Here is a 17,293-nt window from a genome sequence, read left to right on the forward strand (position 1 = left end):
ACCCAATGAGAAGGGAGCCCTCACTGGGAAAGATTGAAGGGAAAAAGAAGAAGGGGACGGCAAAGGATGAGATGGTTAGACAGGGTTATCGAGGCAACAGACATGAAATTAAGCAAACTACTGAGCACGACGGAAGACAGGAGGGCCTGGTGTGATGTGGTCCATGAGGTCGCGAAGAGTCGAACTCGACACTGCGACTGAACAGCAACATCTCCGTCTGTGTCTTGGTGGAGCTTTGCCTTTGCCCGCTGAGCTAGGAAGCAGAAGCCAGAGCACAACAGGTACGCAGGCTTGCCAGCCACGGCCATCTGCAACTCAGACGCTCTTATCCTCCGCGCTGGCACGGACTTCCACTAATCGTGCTGTTCTGGACAAATACGCCACGGGGTGGCCAGGCCTCTTACGTTCCCTAAATGCAGCAAATCTCTATCAGTTTACTTCCACTGTGGCTAATTTCCCATATGCTGGTCTTGGCGAGGACCAACCGGGTACAGAACAGGTGGGTCGATCAGGCTCCGCGGGGCAGGACGAAAGACACAGAAACCATTTTAGGCCCCGTTTTGGTTTTCTAAGCCTTCAGCCAGATAAGGATGGCATAGGTCCAAGAGGACAGGGCATTTGCCTTTTTTTTTGTTTTAAGGTAAGCAAGAATATTTAGGATAGAGGATTTTGCTCTCAGAAAACTAGATTCTTTTGACATTACAGGGCCTTTTGTGGGGAGAAGTTAAAGATTATTTCATTTACACACACACACACACACACACACACACCCCCCTTCGAATGGGAACGCACCCAAGGCGGCTTACAAAATTCTTTTCTCTTCAATTTTATTCTCACAACGACCACGCGAGGTAGGTCAAAGCCGAGTACCTGACTTGACCAGTGTTCCCTCTAAGCTGAGTTAGTGTGAGCTAGCTCAGTGTTTAAGCCTCCGGCTCACACATTTTTTGTCTCGGCTCGGGAAGGAGGGCTCCAGAGCAAACTGATAGACCAGTGGCCCATCTAGTCCAGCATCCTGTCTCACACAGTGGCCAACCAGTTCTTCTGGAGGGCCAACAACAGGGCATAGAGGCCGAGGCCTTCATAAGAACATCAGAAGAACTCTGCTGGATCAGACCAGTGGTCCATCTAGTCCAGCATCCTGTCTCACACAGTGGCCAACCAGTTCTTCTGGAGGGCCAACAACAGCCCATTCGCTCGCTCATAACTTTAATGCCAGTGGCTCACAAAGTAGAATTTTTGCTCACAAGCCTCCACAGCTTAGAGGGAGCATTGGACTTGACCCAAGGCTACCCAGCAAGCTTCCACTTCAGAGCAAGGATTTGAACCCTAGATCCTAGCTTGACACTGTGGTTTCTTCGGATCACTGCCCTTCACGGTTAGCTTGGGCAAAGGCTGGCTTACTGGAAAAACAGGAAAGGGACGAACTCCAAAGCCAGAGCGATCCCGGTTTATTGACAGAGCGGCTTCGGCACGGACGGAGAGAGACTGACAAGTGCTCGGATGCTTCGCTTGCAACGTAAGACCGTTTTATTTGTTGTTTCACCGAGACAGGGTGCGTCAGCTGGGGCAGAACGTTAGTCCTGCATGGAGTTTAGACCTTGAAGAGCTTGGAGACCAGAGCGGGTTAAATGCAGATGAGCTTCTATAGAAGCTCAGGCTGAGGCCCTCACGACACAGAGGGCTCTGAGGTTGCTATCTTCCGGGCAGACAGTGGGGCCGGCCCCCACCGCCGGGCTTACATGATGCCTGCCCTTCTAGGGGTCACAGTCGGAAGTGAAGAGGGAGAGGCGAACCCCTTTCTGAACAGAAAGGCGTCACCTTTTGAGCAGAGGGCGGAAAAAAAATCCAGGGGCAACTTGAGGCAAAGCCTTGAAGAAAGAAACGCTTCCTCTAAGAGGATCTGGATTGGCACATGAAGAGGCAGCAGCTCTTCACTGCAGGAAAACAGGGTGGGGGGGGGGAAGAGGGCCCCCCCAACTGTTTCGAAGCTGGGTTTGGACGTTCGCCTCATTTTCTAGAGAAACTGCCCAACGTGCAGCCCAGAGCTGCGTTTGCACTCAGGACCCCTCTCTTTTGTTCTTTGAACATGGCGGCAGGTTTTGGTTCTACAACCAGGCCCATGGAAAGAACAGGGATCGCTGGCGGCAGAGATCCAACGCGCCCAGCCTCCCCTCTGCGAAAGCAGCACCCAAACGCTTCCCGACCCTCTCTCTGCTGTCCTTTGGCCCCCGCCCAGCAGGGACGTGGCACCGATCCAGCTGCAGGAAAGGGAGACTCGCTTTCCTCCCCCAAATCCCCTCTGCGCGACGCCCCTCCCGGCAGAAGACGCTGGTTTCCAGGGGGAGGGTCTACCCAGCCGGGGACTGCACGGCCGGTGTTCACGCGATGTAGGCAAGGTCCCTGCTGCGCCGCCAAGTAGGCCGAGGACCGCCACGCGGCCCGCTCCGCTCCCAGCCAGCTCACGCGCGCAAATCTGGGCGGCCGCTTTATAGAAAGCCCTCCTTCCGGAACTGCTCCTGCAGGATGTTTCGGTACTCGTCGAAGCCGCCGTCGATGCGCTGCACGGTGCCGTTCCCGCACACCCACAGCTCCTGGCACACCAGCCGGATGAAGCGCTCGTCGTGGGAGACGAGGATCAGGCCGCCCTAGGGGAAGACGGACAAAGAACGCGTCAGGTCGGGGCTGGGGGGGTCTTGGCCGCACCGGCCCTGCATGTACCACACTCATTTCGCTGCAAGGCTTTGTAACGCAGTGGTCCCCCTTCCCTGCCATGGACAGCAGCTGTTGGCTTCTTATCATTTCCACTGTTCCCTCTAAGCTGAGAGCCAGCACACAGTTTATTAGCCTCCGGCTCACACATCTTGGTCTTCGCTCAGGAAGGGATGGCTCCAGAGCGAACTAACTGATGCAGCAGCCCAATCGCGCGTTCACAGCTTTAATGCCAGGAGCTCACAAAGTAGAATTTCTGCTCAAAAGACTCCACGGCTTAGAGGGGAGCATTGCGTTTGACCCACTGTGCATTATGGAACCCAGGTAATACAGGCCAGGTCCCAGGCTAGCCAGATCTTGTCAGATCGCGGAAGCTAAGCAGGGGCGGCCCTGGTGAGTATTTGGGGGGGAGACCCCCAAGGAAGTCCAGGGTGACTATGTAGAGGCAGGCGGTGGCAAACCACCTCTGAATGTCGCTTGCCCCGAAAACCCGTGTGCAATCAGCTGACATTTGGCAGGAAGGAACCTGTGCTTCTCTACAACAACTGCCACCTGATAATACACATTCCAGATGTAAAGCAGGGGGCAGTGATACAAACGGATTGATAAACCTTGGGGATACGGTACTGGGGGTTCTGTGTGGCGGTGCATCCGTTTAGAGCTTCTGCCTACTTCAGGATAAGCTCTTCTGCTTAGTGACTTCAGAAGCAAGGTCAAAGAGGACAGATCGTAAGAGCAGCCTTGGTGGGTCAGGCCAGTGGTCCATCAAGCTTAGCATCCTGTCTCACACCGTGGCCGAAGAGTTCCTCTGGAGGGCCAACAACAGGGCATAGAGGCCGCAGCCTTCATAAGAACATCAGAAGAGCCTTGCTGGATCAGACCAGTGGTCCGACTAGTCCAGCATCCTGTCTCGCACAGGGGTCAACCAGTTCCTCCGGGGGGGGGGGGGTGCAACAACAGGGCATAGAGGCCGCAGCCTTCATAAGAACATCAGAAGAGCCTTGCTGGATCAGACCAGTGGTCCGACTAGTCCAGCATCCTGTCTCGCACAGGGGTCAACCAGTTCCTCCGGGGGGGGGGGGGTGCAACAACAGGGCATAGAGGCCGCAGCCTTCATAAGAACATCAGAAGAGCCTTGCTGGATCAGACCAGTGGTCCGACTAGTCCAGCATCCTGTCTCGCACAGGGGTCAACCAGTTCCTCCGGGGGGGGGGGGGTGCAACAACAGGGCATAGAGGCCGCAGCCTTCATAAGAACATCAGAAGAGCCTTGCTGGATCAGACCAGTGGTCCGACTAGTCCAGCATCCTGTCTCGCACAGGGGTCAACCAGTTCCTCCGGGGGGGGGGGGGTGCAACAACAGGGCATAGAGGCCGCAGCCTTCATAAGAACATCAGAAGAGCCTTGCTGGATCAGACCAGTGGTCCGACTAGTCCAGCATCCTGTCTCGCACAGGGGTCAACCAGTTCCTCCGGGGGGGGGGGGGTGCAACAACAGGGCATAGAGGCCGCAGCCTTCATAAGAACATCAGAAGAGCCTTGCTGGATCAGACCAGTGGTCCGACTAGTCCAGCATCCTGTCTCGCACAGGGGTCAACCAGTTCCTCCGGGGGGGGGGGGGTGCAACAACAGGGCATAGAGGCTGAGGCCTTCATCGGAACATAACAAGAGCCCATCTAGTCCAGCCCTTTTGTTGGACCTCCAGAGGAACTGGTTGGCCCCTCTGTGAGACAGGATGCTGGACTAGAGGGACCACTTGTTTGATCCAGCAGGACTCTTCTCATGTTCTGATGAAGGCCTTGGCCTCTATGCCCTGTTGTTGGCCCTCCAGAGGAACTGGCTGGCTACTGTGTGAGAGACAGGAAGCTGGATTAGATGGACCACTGTTCTGATCCAGCAGGGCTCTTCTGTTCTTAAAATTCCACGTCCAAATTTTTCCCCCTGCCCTTCAGTTCAATGAAAACCAGGTGTCAGCGGCTGGTGAGAGCAGCTCTCTCTGCACAAACTCAAGGTCATTTCACAGCCATCTGATGGGCCTGCTAATTAACTCACTAATCACAGCTGTGAGAGTTGGGGGTGGGGGAGAGTATGCTCATCTTCCAGAACGCTCTCTCGGGGCAGCGTCCTGATTGGTTGTAGGAAGTCAGAAGACCAGCAGTGGCCTAAACGTCCAACAAATTTAGAGTATTCTAATAGGCCTTACGCCCCTTCCTTTTTACCCGTTCCTTCAGTAACTATGGGAGCAACCTAGGCAGGTCTACTTAAGACGTCACTCCCGTGTTATTCAGTGGGGCTTGTTCCCGAGAAAGTGTTGTTAGGATTGCACTGGAAGTCTTCAGCCTTCACTGTGTCAACTCTGCCATGGCATATACTTTGCTGCTTAACTCTGAAATGAGTTTGCCAGTGCTTCTAAGAAGTTGACATCTGTGCGTTAAGAACCTTCAGTGAGTGCACTTAGGACATTACCTTTGTCATTTTCATGTGCTTTGAACCATCACTGGAGCTGTATTGCGACTAGCCATCGAGGGGAAACATTCATCTGCCAAAACTGGACTTGTTTTATTTAGTTACAAAAAAGCTGTAGTGAAGGGAAGGGGGGAGGTACTTGGGAATTTCTGGTACTGTGCAGGTGGGTTGGACTAGATAACCTCTTAAGATCCCTTCCATCTCTATGTTTCTACGCCCGTTGCTATATAAACTCGTGTTTAATTCGCTCGTAGCCAGCAGACGCACAACTGTCTCTGGAAAAAATTGTGGGCGGGGCGGGGAGAATAACAATAATTATCGTATGGCATTGTGTGTAGAATAGCCAGGAGATCCTAAGATTGTCTGGCGGCCACAAGTTCTAGCTCTTTAGTGTTATGCACCACTAGGGGGCGAGTGAGACTTGTTTTGAAGGCGAGAGATGTTTCAGAGGTGGTTTCCCATTGCCCTGCCTCTGCGTCATGACACTGGTATTCCTTGGAGGTCGCCCTTCCAAATACTAGCCAAGGCCGACCTTGCTTAGCTTCTGAGATCTGACAGGACTGAGCTAGCCTGGGCTATCCAGGTCAGGGTGGGATGGGGAGGAAAGGAATGACTTCCTACTCAGACCGGCTGGATTTGACTCCTGCAGTACCTTAGAGACCGACAAGATTTTGGGGGTATAAGCTTTCAAGCGTCAACTATCCGTTTGTCAAATAAATATAAGCGTCTCAAAAACTCATATCCCGAAAATTGTGTTGGTTTCTAAGGTGCCACTAGGAGCTGCGGTGGCTCAAGTGGTTAAGACGCTGAACTGCAGGCTGTCGAAGGTCGGTAGTTCAGCAGTTTGAGACCCGGGTGCCGCATGACGGAGTGAGCTCCCATCTCTAGTTCCAGCTCCTGCCAACCTAGCAGTTCGAAAGCAAGGAAATTGCAAGTAGATAAATAGGTACCACTTCGGTGGGAAGGGAACAGCGTTCCGTGCGCCTTGGTGTTTAGTCATGCCGGCCACATGGCCACGGAAATGTCTTCGGACAACGCTGGCTCTTCAGCTTTGAAACGGAGATGAATACCGCAACCCTAGAGTCGGATTCGACTGGCTTTCGAGCAAGGGAACCTTTACCTTTTTAAGGTGCCACTGGACTCGAATCTACCTTTTTTTTTACTGCAAACCAACATAGCTACCCTCTATCCGTCTATCTATCCATCTATCCGTCTATCTATCATCTATCCGTCTATCTATCCGTCTATCTATCCGTCTATCCATCCATCCACCTATCCATCCATCCATCCACCCATCCATCCATCCACCCATCCACCTGTCTGTCTGTCCGTGCGTCTATCTATCTATCTATCTATCTATCTATCTATCTATCTATCTATCTATCTATCTATCTATCTATCTATCTATCTATCTATCTATCTATCCATCCATCCATCCATCCATCCATCCATCCATCCGTCCGTCCATCCATCCGCCCATCTATCCATCTGTCCATCCATGCATTTCATTTTCTGCTTATCATTGTACAGTCCCACTGCTTTAGGGGATTCATTCATTTATTTTACTTATATCCCACTTTTTCGCTATTGAGGACTTAAAGCATCCTACCACGTTGTTTCTCCCCTCCTCTGTTTTATCCCCTTAACAACAACAACCTCGTGAGGTCGGGTCAGGCTACGGAACTGCGGCAGGCCCAGGGTCCAGGAGTGAACTTGGGGAGTGACACCGGCCCCGGGGCAATCCAGGACGAGTGGCCAAGATCCAGCAGCCCATCTGGATCAGCCTGCCGCGTAAATGGGGGTGGTATAAAACAGAACCAGCAAGGGTCGCTAGGAGGGAGTGATAAAAAGGTATCGACCTTGGGTCAATCAACCTTAATTTTTTCCGGACGCTAAAAAGGGGGAAGGGGAGTGGTCATAGTTCCCTCTAAGCTGAGTTGGTGTGAGCTAGCTCACAGATTTTTGTCTTAGCTCAGGAAGGATGGCTCCAAAGCAAACTGATTTATGCAGCAGCCAAATCGCTTGCTCACAACTTTAATGCCAGGAGCTCACAAAGTAGAATTTTTGCTCACAAGACTCCATAACTTAGAAGGAACATTGGTGGTGGTCAATGCTCCCTCTAAGCTGTGGAGCCTGGTGAGCAAAAATTCTACTTTGTGAGCTCCTGGCATTAAAGTTGTGAGCAAGCGATTTGGCTGCTGCATAAATCAGTTTGCTTTGGAGCCATCCTTCCTGAGCTAAGACAAAAATGTGTGAGCCGGAGGCTAAAAAACTCTGAGCTAGCTCACACTAACTCAGCTTAGAGGGAACACTGGTGGTGGTGTCCATCTAGGTTTCTTGTTGCACGGCCTAAGGAAGCAAAATTCTTTGCTCCCTCTGTCCCCCCCGGGGGCCCCTTAAGAGCTCAGCAGGGCGCAGGGCCGGGTGGCGTAGAAGCTGTGGGAAGCGAGCCCCATCCGCACTGAGCCGCAATGGGGGAAGATTTACCCGGAATTTATTGAGCGCCTTGGCCAAGGCCTCGATGGTCTCCATGTCGAGGTGGTTCGTCGGCTCGTCCAGAATGTAGAAGTTGGGGCTGAAAGGAAGAAGAAGAAGAGATTGGATTCATACCCTGCCCTTCACTACCTGAAGGAGTCTCAGAGCGGCTTACAAACTCCTCTCCCTTCCCCTCCCCACAACAGACACCCTGTGAGGTAGGTGGGGCTGAGAGAGCTCTGACAGAAACAGCTCTTTTTCAAGAACAGCTCTGACAGAACTGTGGCTTGCCCAAGGTCATCCAACAGCTGCACGTGGAGGAGTGGGGAATCTAACCCGGTTCTCCCAGATTAGAGTCCCCGCACTTAACCACTACACCAAACTGGCTCTCCATGACTGTTTTCTATGCACTTCCCACCTTCCCATGGTTTGAGAGGGCACCAAAGGGGAAAAGAACTTCTGGATAATAATAATAAGAGATTGGATTTATACCCCGCCCTTCACTACTCAAAGGAGTCTCAGAGCGGCTTACAAACCCTTTCCCTTCCACTCCCCACAACAGACACCCTGTGAGGGAGGTGGGGCTGAGAGAGCTCTTGACAGAAACGGCTCTTTTTCTAGAACAGCTCTTATCAGAACTACGGCTTGCCCAAGGTCATCCAGCAGGTGCAAGTGGAGGAGTGGGGAATCGAACCCGGTTCTCCCAGATTAGAGTCTGCGCACTTAACCACACCCCCAAACTGGCCCGTGAGTTACCTCCCCCATGCCAGCATTCCTACCCTAGGAATTGGGCAGATGCATTGTTGTGAACTCAGGCAGATCATGAGAGGGGAGGGCAGGAAGGGTTGCCTCAGTGCTTAGTTCTTGTGGCCCCTTTCTTACACGCCCGGGGAAATGCTGTTCACCACTTTGGGGTCAGGAAGCAATTGTTCTCCAGGCCACTGATTGATTGATTGATTTTATTTTATTTGTATCCCGCTCTCCCTGCCAAGGCAGGCTTTATTGAGGAATTTATTGAGCTCTTTTTCAAGAACAGCTCTGACAGAACTATGACTCGCCCAAGGTCATCCAGCAGGTGCAAGTGGAGGAGTGGGGAATCAAACCCAGTTCTCCCAGATTAGAGTCCACGCACTTAACCACTGCACCGAACTGGCTCACCACACTTAACCACTACACCAAACTGGGAGACAGAGAGAGAACTCCTTGAACCCGGGATCTGCTTGGAAGAATCCTGGACCACAGCTCGGCTTGCAGACAGTGAGCCTCTAGCACAGAGGTCCCCAACCGTTTTTGATCCTGGGGGCACCTTTGGAATTCTGACACTGCTTGGTGGGCACAGGCACAAAATGGCTGCCACGGGAGGCGGAGCCAGCCACGAGATGGCTGCCACCGCTCACCTTCAGTCACAGAGTGAAGACCCTTGTGCGGCGGTAGCAGCTTCTGCCCAAGCGACGTTTAAAAAAAAAAAAAATCCGCACAGCCAGTCAAATCTCCAGCGGCCAATCAGAAGCCTTGCTGGGCAAAAGCTTTGCCTGGCCCCTCCTACTTTTAAGAACACTCGGCGGGCGCCAGGAAAGGTGTGGCCGGGCTCCACGTTGGGGACCCCTGCTCTAGCGTTAAGACAGAGAGTTCCACGGGAACAAGGTATAATAATAAAAAAAATACAAGAGCCATGAAATAACAACTATGGAAAGTGCAGTACTTCAATATTTTGTTATTACAGTGCATATGTCTCTACAACAGCACATGTCTTGACCACAATAATTCATTGTCACCATCAACGGTCCGTTCTAATGATGAATGAAAGTGCCTGTGTTTATGTACGTCCACAAATCATCCACCATTACTGGATTTGAAAGAACAAAGGACATAGGACCTTTTACTAGGGCACAAGCACTTTAATCTTGGAAAGAACATTTCGGGTGCAGTCACACAGGCCCAATCTGCATCCAGCATTTGCTTCGCTGTTTTACCAAACCCACAATGGAAGAGAAAATGATGCGGCTCAAAACCACATTCAAATACCCTGGGGCCAACGCTGTACAGACTACAGAGTCATCCCTGAATGGCCATAAAACGGCCATAAATCTATGGCAGACGGCCAGGGGTAACTTCGTAGAAAAAGAGGTGCAGAAGCTCATTAGCATAACTTATTTGCATATGCCACACACCCTGACATCACCGGAGGTGTGTCAGAAGGCAACACCCACTGCTCAGGCTCCACTGGACTGTTTTGGATTGCTAGCTATTGGGGGGGGGGGGACGTGCAGAGGAGGGAGAGCTTGTACCTGAATAAAACTTTGCCTTAAAGGTGCCACTGGACTGTTTTGGATTGGTAGCCGGGAAAGGCGGGCAGCGGGGCTCCGGAGGCCTTCCCTGGGCTCTGTGCCTCGGCGTGGGTGGGGTGGGGCTCTGCAACTTACCTGGCTGCTTCTTGCTCGTGGCCTGGGGCTGCTGGGAGCAGGGGGCGGGGCTTGTTGCCTGTTTGTTGCTCTTTACGGCCAGAGATCCGCTCCTGTGCGCTCCTGCAGGAAATGACCCCTGCAGACGGCTACCGTAACACCAAAAGATCAAACGAAGGGAAAGTGGCCGGCAATGCAGAGGGGAATTTCTGATCCAGCGTGGGTTTGGCAAAACAGCAGTGCAAACGCTAGATGCAGATTGGGCCGCAGACTAAACAATCCACTTTCAATCCACTTTCCAACTGGATTTTGACCGCTCACTCAGTAAAATCCAGTTGGAAAGTGGACTGGAAGTGGATTATTTCGTGTGTGTGACGGGCAGCCTTACGGGCGCACTTTCATGCATCGTTGGAACAGACCACTGATAGTGATAATGAATTGCTTATTGTGATTAAGACACGTACCCTTGTAGAGACATAATAAGAAAACATTGAAGTATTGAACTTTCCATAGTTACCACTTCACAGTTCTTTCATTTTTTAAAATTATACCTAGCATCGACAGCCTGAAAAGCTCAGAGGCTGGTCAGACGTTCCTGTATCACAAGCCCGACAGTGAACCTGACCATGCTAAGGGTGAGAAGATGGCGCGGCAAAATGCTGAGCAGGACTCTCCTTCTGTGAAAACCCGAGAGGCCCTAGCTTGGTGGCAGGGCACTTGCTTTGCGTGTGAAAGGCCCTGGGGTGCAATATTTGGCAGTGCCCGGTGGTCAAGGGGTCTCCAAACTGCAAGAGACCTTTCTCTGATGACTGCTCAAATGTGTGCCTTCTCCACGGTGGCTCCGGCCTTACTGAATGGCTTGCTGGAGGAGGTCAGGAAGAGCCCCACTCTTATTGCTTTCTGGAAGCCATGCAAAACTGAATTATTCCAGAGGACTTTTCTGCACAGGTAAGAGTGGCTCAAGTGGTTAAGATGCTGAACTGCAGGCTGTGGAAGGTCGGTAGTTCAGCAGTTCGAGACCCGGGTGCCGCATGATGGAGTGAGCTCCCGTCTCTAGTTCCAGCTCCTGCCAACCTAGCAGTTTGAAAAGCAAGAAATTGCAAGTAGATAAATAGGTACCACTTCGGTGGGAAGGTGACAGCGTTCCGTGCGCCTTGGTGTTTAGGCATGCCGGCCACATGACCACGGAAACGTCTTCGGACAGCGCTGGCTCTTCGGCTTTGAAACGGAGATGAGCACCGCAACCCTAGAGTCGGATTCGACTGGCTTTCGAGCAAGGGAAACCTTTACCTTTTAAGAGGGTTGCAATGCACAAAATGGTCCACAAGCTTACTTAGATAAATGATTAGGGACTGTGACATATACTACTGTGTACAGCCTGCTCTAAGTTGGATCTGACTATGTAATTTTTTGCATTGTTTAACGCAGGGGTGTCAAACATGCGGCCTGGGGGCCACATCAGGCCCCCAGAGGACTTCTATCAGGCCCGCAATGGAACTGGCTGGCTTCTGCTTCTTCTTCCAGTTCTGCTGCTGCTGCGTCATCGTAGGTTTGCAGCTTACAGATAACACACCTGAACAACATACTCAAGAGTGCAACAGCCCATACATTTTGATGCAATAATTCAGAGCCAGAGGTGTCAGTTATCAGACACTGTTAAATAAACAAAATATTACAAGAGTGCTGATGTGTTAAGCACGTTTTTATTTTAAGTTTAAAAAAAACCCCTTTGTGTTTGTGTCCTTTATGAAGTTTATATCTCCGCTACCTGGCATTACATTTTATGACACACGTGGCCCGGCCCAACAAGGTCTCATTCATGTCGGATCCGGCCCTCATAACAGATGAGTTCGACACCCCTGGTTTAATGTGTCATGTTGCTACTTAAACCTTGCTTCAGTTCTTCAGATTCCTGGCTGGCTCTGTGTCTGCATGTAAAGGGCTGTCAAGTTGCGGCTGACTTGTGGCTTTCAAGGCAGGTGGGCAGCAGAGGTGATCGGCCACAGCCTTCCCCTGAAGAGTCTTCCTTGGCGGCCTCCCTTCCAAGTACTGACCCCTGCTTAGCATCTGAGGTTTGACGAGATCGGGCTGTGTGCCACGTTGCCTTCCCTCCCTGGTTGGTTCTACCTTTTTACTGTCCTAATCCTCCTGCACTGTTCATTGGATGCCCCATCCTCTTGGGACTTATACAATAATGTGAACAAATAAGTAGACTTTGTCAGATGGGTCACTGGCTCGACCAAGTCTATTATTTATTTATTTATTTGGATTTATATCCCGCCCTCCCCGAAGGCTCAGGGCGGCTAACAGAGGCATTATGCCAGATTATAACAATAAAACAGCATAAAATACTAAAAATACAAAATAGACAATTAAAGGGGATTCATAAAAAGACATTTTCGGTGCTCCCCTACTCACTTCCGAGTTGTAAAACCAAGATGGTGTTCTCGATTGTATAGCTACACAATGACAGCAGTGCCCTGCCGTCCCCTAAGAACGTCCCGCTCCCTCCGATGGTACCCGCACCAGCGGCGATAATGTGCAGAGATTATAGGGCGTTGATGGAACAGCAGTGGTGGCGGCTCCTATTCGAAAGCCTGGCGGAAGAGCTCCGACTTACAGGCCCTAAAGTCTAAAGCAGCTCAGTTTCTCTTTGCCCTAAGCGTGCTCTCTGGGAAGACCGCTGACCGAGGCGATTGGCGGTAGAGCAAGTCATTCGCATGTGGGAGTGTGCGACAGCACAGAAAAGAAAAGGCAAGGATGCGTCTGCTCCGGATTGCGCACGACAGACTCCCGCAGCTCTAAGTTATTTGTTGAAAACGTGTATTGGCCACCTTTCTTCCTTATGGAGCTCACGGCTGCTTACGACATAAACAAATCACGTACAATAGAGTATGTATAGAGGGTCTCGCTATACGAGAGCACATCCGGCCTGGGCTGAAGGCATTGCACTGGCTGCCAACAGCATACCGGATTCGCTTCAAGGTGCTGGTTTTGACCTTTAAAGCCCTATATGGTCAGGGGCCTGCCTACCTGAGGGACCGTCTTTCCCCATATGTCCCCCAGAGAGCACTGAGGTCAGGGTCACAAAATTGCCTGACTCTCCCTGGTCCGAAAGAGGCCAGATTGGCCGCTACCAGAGCCAGGGCCTTCCCAGTGGCGGCTCCACACTGGTGGGAATGAGCTCCCGGAAGACATCAGGGCCCTACGGGGACCTCTTACAGTTCCGCAGGGCCTGTAAAACGGAGGTCCTCCACCAGGCCTTCAATTAGGAGCCACCACTGAGGAATGAGCTTAAAACACTGAACTGTTATGGCCACCAAGAACAACTATGGATACTGGTTTGCTACACCAGACCACCATACAGCAATCGCCATCTGCACTCAACTGCACTTCCTATGCATATTGTTTGCTACGTGAATTTTATAGTACTGCATTTATGCGTCTGTGTTTTATTGTATTTTAACCTGTTGTACGCCGCCTTGAGCCTGCCTGTGCAGGAAAGGCGGGTTATAAATCGAAAATAATTAAAAAAAAAATATATATAAAAATATGTATAACCAAAATTTAAAATCACAATTTAGGACTGCTTTCATCGAGGTAAAGGTAAAGGTTTCCCTTGCTCGAAAGCCAGTCGAATCTGACTCCGGGGTTGCAGTGCTCATCTCTGTTTCCAAGCCAAAGAGCCGGCGCTGTCCAAAGACATTTCCGTGGTCATGTGGCCGGCATGACTAGATGCCAAGGCACACGGAACGCTGTTACCTTCCCACCAAAGTGGTCCCTATTTATCTACTTGCAATTTCTTGCTTTCAGACTGCTAGGTTGGCAGGAGCTGGGGCCAGAGATGGGAGCTCGCTGTGTCCCGTGGTACTAGGGTCTCGAACTGCTGAATTACCGACCTTCCAGCCTGCAGTTCAGTGTCTTAACCACTTGAGCCACCGCAGCTCCTTGCTTTCATCAAACGCAGCCCTAAATAAAATGGTCTTCAGCTGTCTCCTAAAGACTGAAAGTGAAGGGGTCAAAGTGCACCTCCCTAGAGAGGTTGTTCTGTAATCATGGGGCCACCACTGAAAAGGCACTCTCACCTGCACCCATCGAATGAGGTTCTTTGATAGATGGGATCGTCAGGAGGGCATCTTAATTCCCGGGCAGGAACATATGGGACGAGGCGGTCCTTCAGATACCCCGGTCCCAAGCTGTGTAGGGCTTTCAAGGTCAAAACCAACACTTTGAACTGGGCTGAATTGGTAGCCGGTGTGATTGCTGTCGTACTGGGATCACCCGCTCCCAGTAGCTGGCCCCAACCAGCTGTCAGCTAAGCTGCCATGAGGGGTAATAAAGCTAAAGGAACCCCACAGCGTTCAAGGGCAGCCCCAAGTACAGAGAACTGCAGTAGTCTAGTCTAAATGTAAACTAAGGCACGGATCACTGTGGCAAGATCTGACTGAATCAGGAACAGGCGCAGTTGATGCACCAGACAAAGCTGGGCAAAAGCACTCTGAAGCACCCCAGCCCCCTGTTTTTCGAAGATGACTGCTGTGTCGAGCAGCACTCCTAAGCTGCAAACCCGGCTTTCCAAGGGGAGCGTGTAACCCCACCCAAGACAAGACGAGATCCAAAGTCTCTGGTCTGCCTTTCTGCTCACCCAGAGGATCTCTGTCTTGTCAGGGTCATGTTTCAGCTCGCTCACCCTCGTCCCAGTGAGAAAAGAAGAGAAAGAACAGCGACGTTACCCGGGCATGGTCATCTGGGCGAACGCCACCCTGCTCTTCTGGCCTCCAGACAGGCTGGCTACGGGGCGGACCGCTAGCTCTCCGGACACTCCGTAGCATCCCAGCTGGTGACGGTATTCCTCCTCGGTCTTCCCTGGAACACAGAAAGGAGGTGTAAGAGCACTGCCGCGCCGCATCGGGGACTGGATCACTGCCCGAGCGCCTCTTGGGCTCAGTGGCGGGAGTGTTTTTTTTAAACGTTCGCTTTAGAGCGCTATAGCGCTATAGCAGTATAACAAAACACTCCATGCATTCCAATGGGATTGATAGAATGCTATTTCGTTATAGCGCTATAAAGCAAACGTTTTAAAAAAAAGGCTGGAGATCGCCCACGCAGGTGAAAAATGGCGGGAAAAAGCGCATCGGAACCGGGGGAGGAAACTGAGGAGCACTTGGAAGCGGTTGACAGGTAAAACGCTTCAGCCTCGTTTCCTAAACAGGACAGAAGCGATTGTGTATGAAATGACAAATATATTCCGGAACGGAACCGGTTCTCAAATGGTTCTGTCTGAAATGACAGACCAGAAACCGTTTGGGAACCGTTCCTCTTCCTGAATATATTGCCTGTCTGAAATCCCTCATTAAGTCACAGGGTCACCATAAGATGGAAGCGACCTGACAACACTTAACACGTAACAGGAAAGAAGGCCCCTGGGCCTACTAAGGTCTGGATGGTAAGTTGGCTCGACAGTGACTCCATCAGCAGTATCACACACAGACTTCCTCTGCCCCATCTCAGAAATAGGAGGCAGACGGGAAGAAAAGGGTAGCTTTCTGGCCATAATTTTTTTTAATTAAACCCTTTTCACACTGTATTTCCTTGTGATTCAAGGTGCCTTACAATCAGGGGTCATTTCCTGTGGGAGCGCACAGGAGCGGAGCTTCCGGCAGTAAGGAGCCCAGGGGGCGGGTACATGGAACAAGCCCCGCCAGCTGCTCCCAGCAGCCCTCAGTCAGGCCACGAGGAGCAAGAAGCAACCAGATAAGTTGCAGAGCCCCCCCCCCCCCGCCTTCAGGTACAATATCTGTAAGACACAGGCTTCGAGTTCTCTGCCAGAATACACAGGTTCAGGCTCTACGCTCCGGTTTGGCAAATCAGGTAAAAGTGCTTTTATTATCAAAAAACAGCAAAGGAAACCTCAATTAACAGTACTTCAAGGAAAAAAAGAAAATTGCACGTCCTTCAAGAGGTTGCCAAAATACAAAGAATAATTAAAATCAACTGGAACTTTTATTATCAAAAAACTGCAAAGGCAACCTCAATTAACAGTACTTCAAAAGAAAAGAAAAGAAAAGAAAACTGCACATCCTTCAAGGGGTTGCCAAAATACAAAGAATAATTAAAATCAACTGGAACTTACAATGACTCCACAAGGTAGGAAAACATCCTGCCCACCAAACGCGCGCTGTCTTCCCCCCACACCTTTTGCTATTTTATCTTTGGACGGACCTGTTAAGACGCTGCCCCTCCCTATCTCCAGTGCAGCTGTCAATTAAGAGATCTCAGCTGTGCGGCTCCGGACAGTTCCTGTAAAGACTTGCAAGGTCGATCCTCCCCCTCCTGCTGTCCTTCAGTTCTACAGTGTTGCTATGTTACAGACAAGTTGGTGTCTTCCTTACACTCTCCCTCCTCTGTGAGGGCAGATCTGCGTGTCCCCCCCCCCCCCACACGATACATCCCCGGCGAGAGCAGTGCACAGTGTCCCCCCCCCCCCCATAGCTAGCAATCAAAAACAGTCCAGTGGCACCTGTAAGACCAAGTTTTATTCAGGTACAAGCTCTCCCTCCTCTGTGAGGACAGATCTGCACGTCCCATCCCCCAATAGCTAGCAATCCAAAACAGTCCAGTGGAGCCTGAGCGGTGGGTGTTGCCTTCTGACACACTTCCGGTGATGTCAGGGGGTGTGGCGTATGCAAACGAGTTATGCTAATGAGTTACGCTAATAAGCCCCTGCACCTCTTTTTCTACAAAATGACCCTTGCTTACAATAATAGTTAAACACATTTTTGGTTAAAACAAAAAATATAATAAAATAGCAGACCCCTAATGTCTCCCCCCTTGAAAGATGACTGCCATTCAACCCCCCCCCCCCAGTCCCAGCAACCAGGCAAGTCTCCCAGCCCCTCCTGGGGATTTCAGGGTGGGGGGGTGGGTTGTTTTTTCAGACAGTCCATTCCACAGAATTGGAGCCACAATGGAAAAAACCTGGGCTCTGGTCGAGGCCACGTGGGCCACCTTTTTATTTAATAAAGATTTTATTAGCTCCCCTAAAAAGGGGAGGTATTTCGCTTAAAAGAAAAAATGGGAAGGGTAGACAGTGGGAGAAAGAGAAAGCTGAGTGATATATAAACTGGTAAATTAAACTGTTAGTAATGTCCAATTAATCTTCTTGGGCTTCTCCTCTGTGTTGTCAAACTTCTTTTCTTAGTCCTGTCACATATAGTTCTCTGTTAGTATGTTAGTAATG

General features: G+C 51.0%; 1 protein-coding gene across 1 annotated transcript in view; it reads right to left on the reverse strand.

Annotated features, from left to right (window-relative positions):
• Nucleotides 1-1,451: 1,451 nt before the first annotated feature.
• The window catches only part of ABCF3 (ATP binding cassette subfamily F member 3), a 69,553-nt gene continuing 53,711 nt past the window's right edge, over nucleotides 1,452-17,293 (reverse strand). Inside the window, exons 19-21 of the mRNA XM_015426894.1 lie at nucleotides 14,787-14,919; nucleotides 7,664-7,751; nucleotides 1,452-2,648 (exon numbers count right to left, since the gene is read on the reverse strand). Of these exons, the coding sequence (XP_015282380.1) occupies nucleotides 2,490-2,648; nucleotides 7,664-7,751; nucleotides 14,787-14,919 (380 nt within the window). The 3' untranslated portion in view covers nucleotides 1,452-2,489. The remainder of the gene's footprint in view (nucleotides 2,649-7,663; nucleotides 7,752-14,786; nucleotides 14,920-17,293) is intronic.

This window comes from Gekko japonicus, unplaced genomic scaffold (genome assembly GCF_001447785.1).
Source record: "Gekko japonicus isolate JY-2015 unplaced genomic scaffold, Gekko_japonicus_V1.1 scaffold238, whole genome shotgun sequence".
Lineage (NCBI taxonomy): Eukaryota > Metazoa > Chordata > Lepidosauria > Squamata > Gekkonidae > Gekko > Gekko japonicus.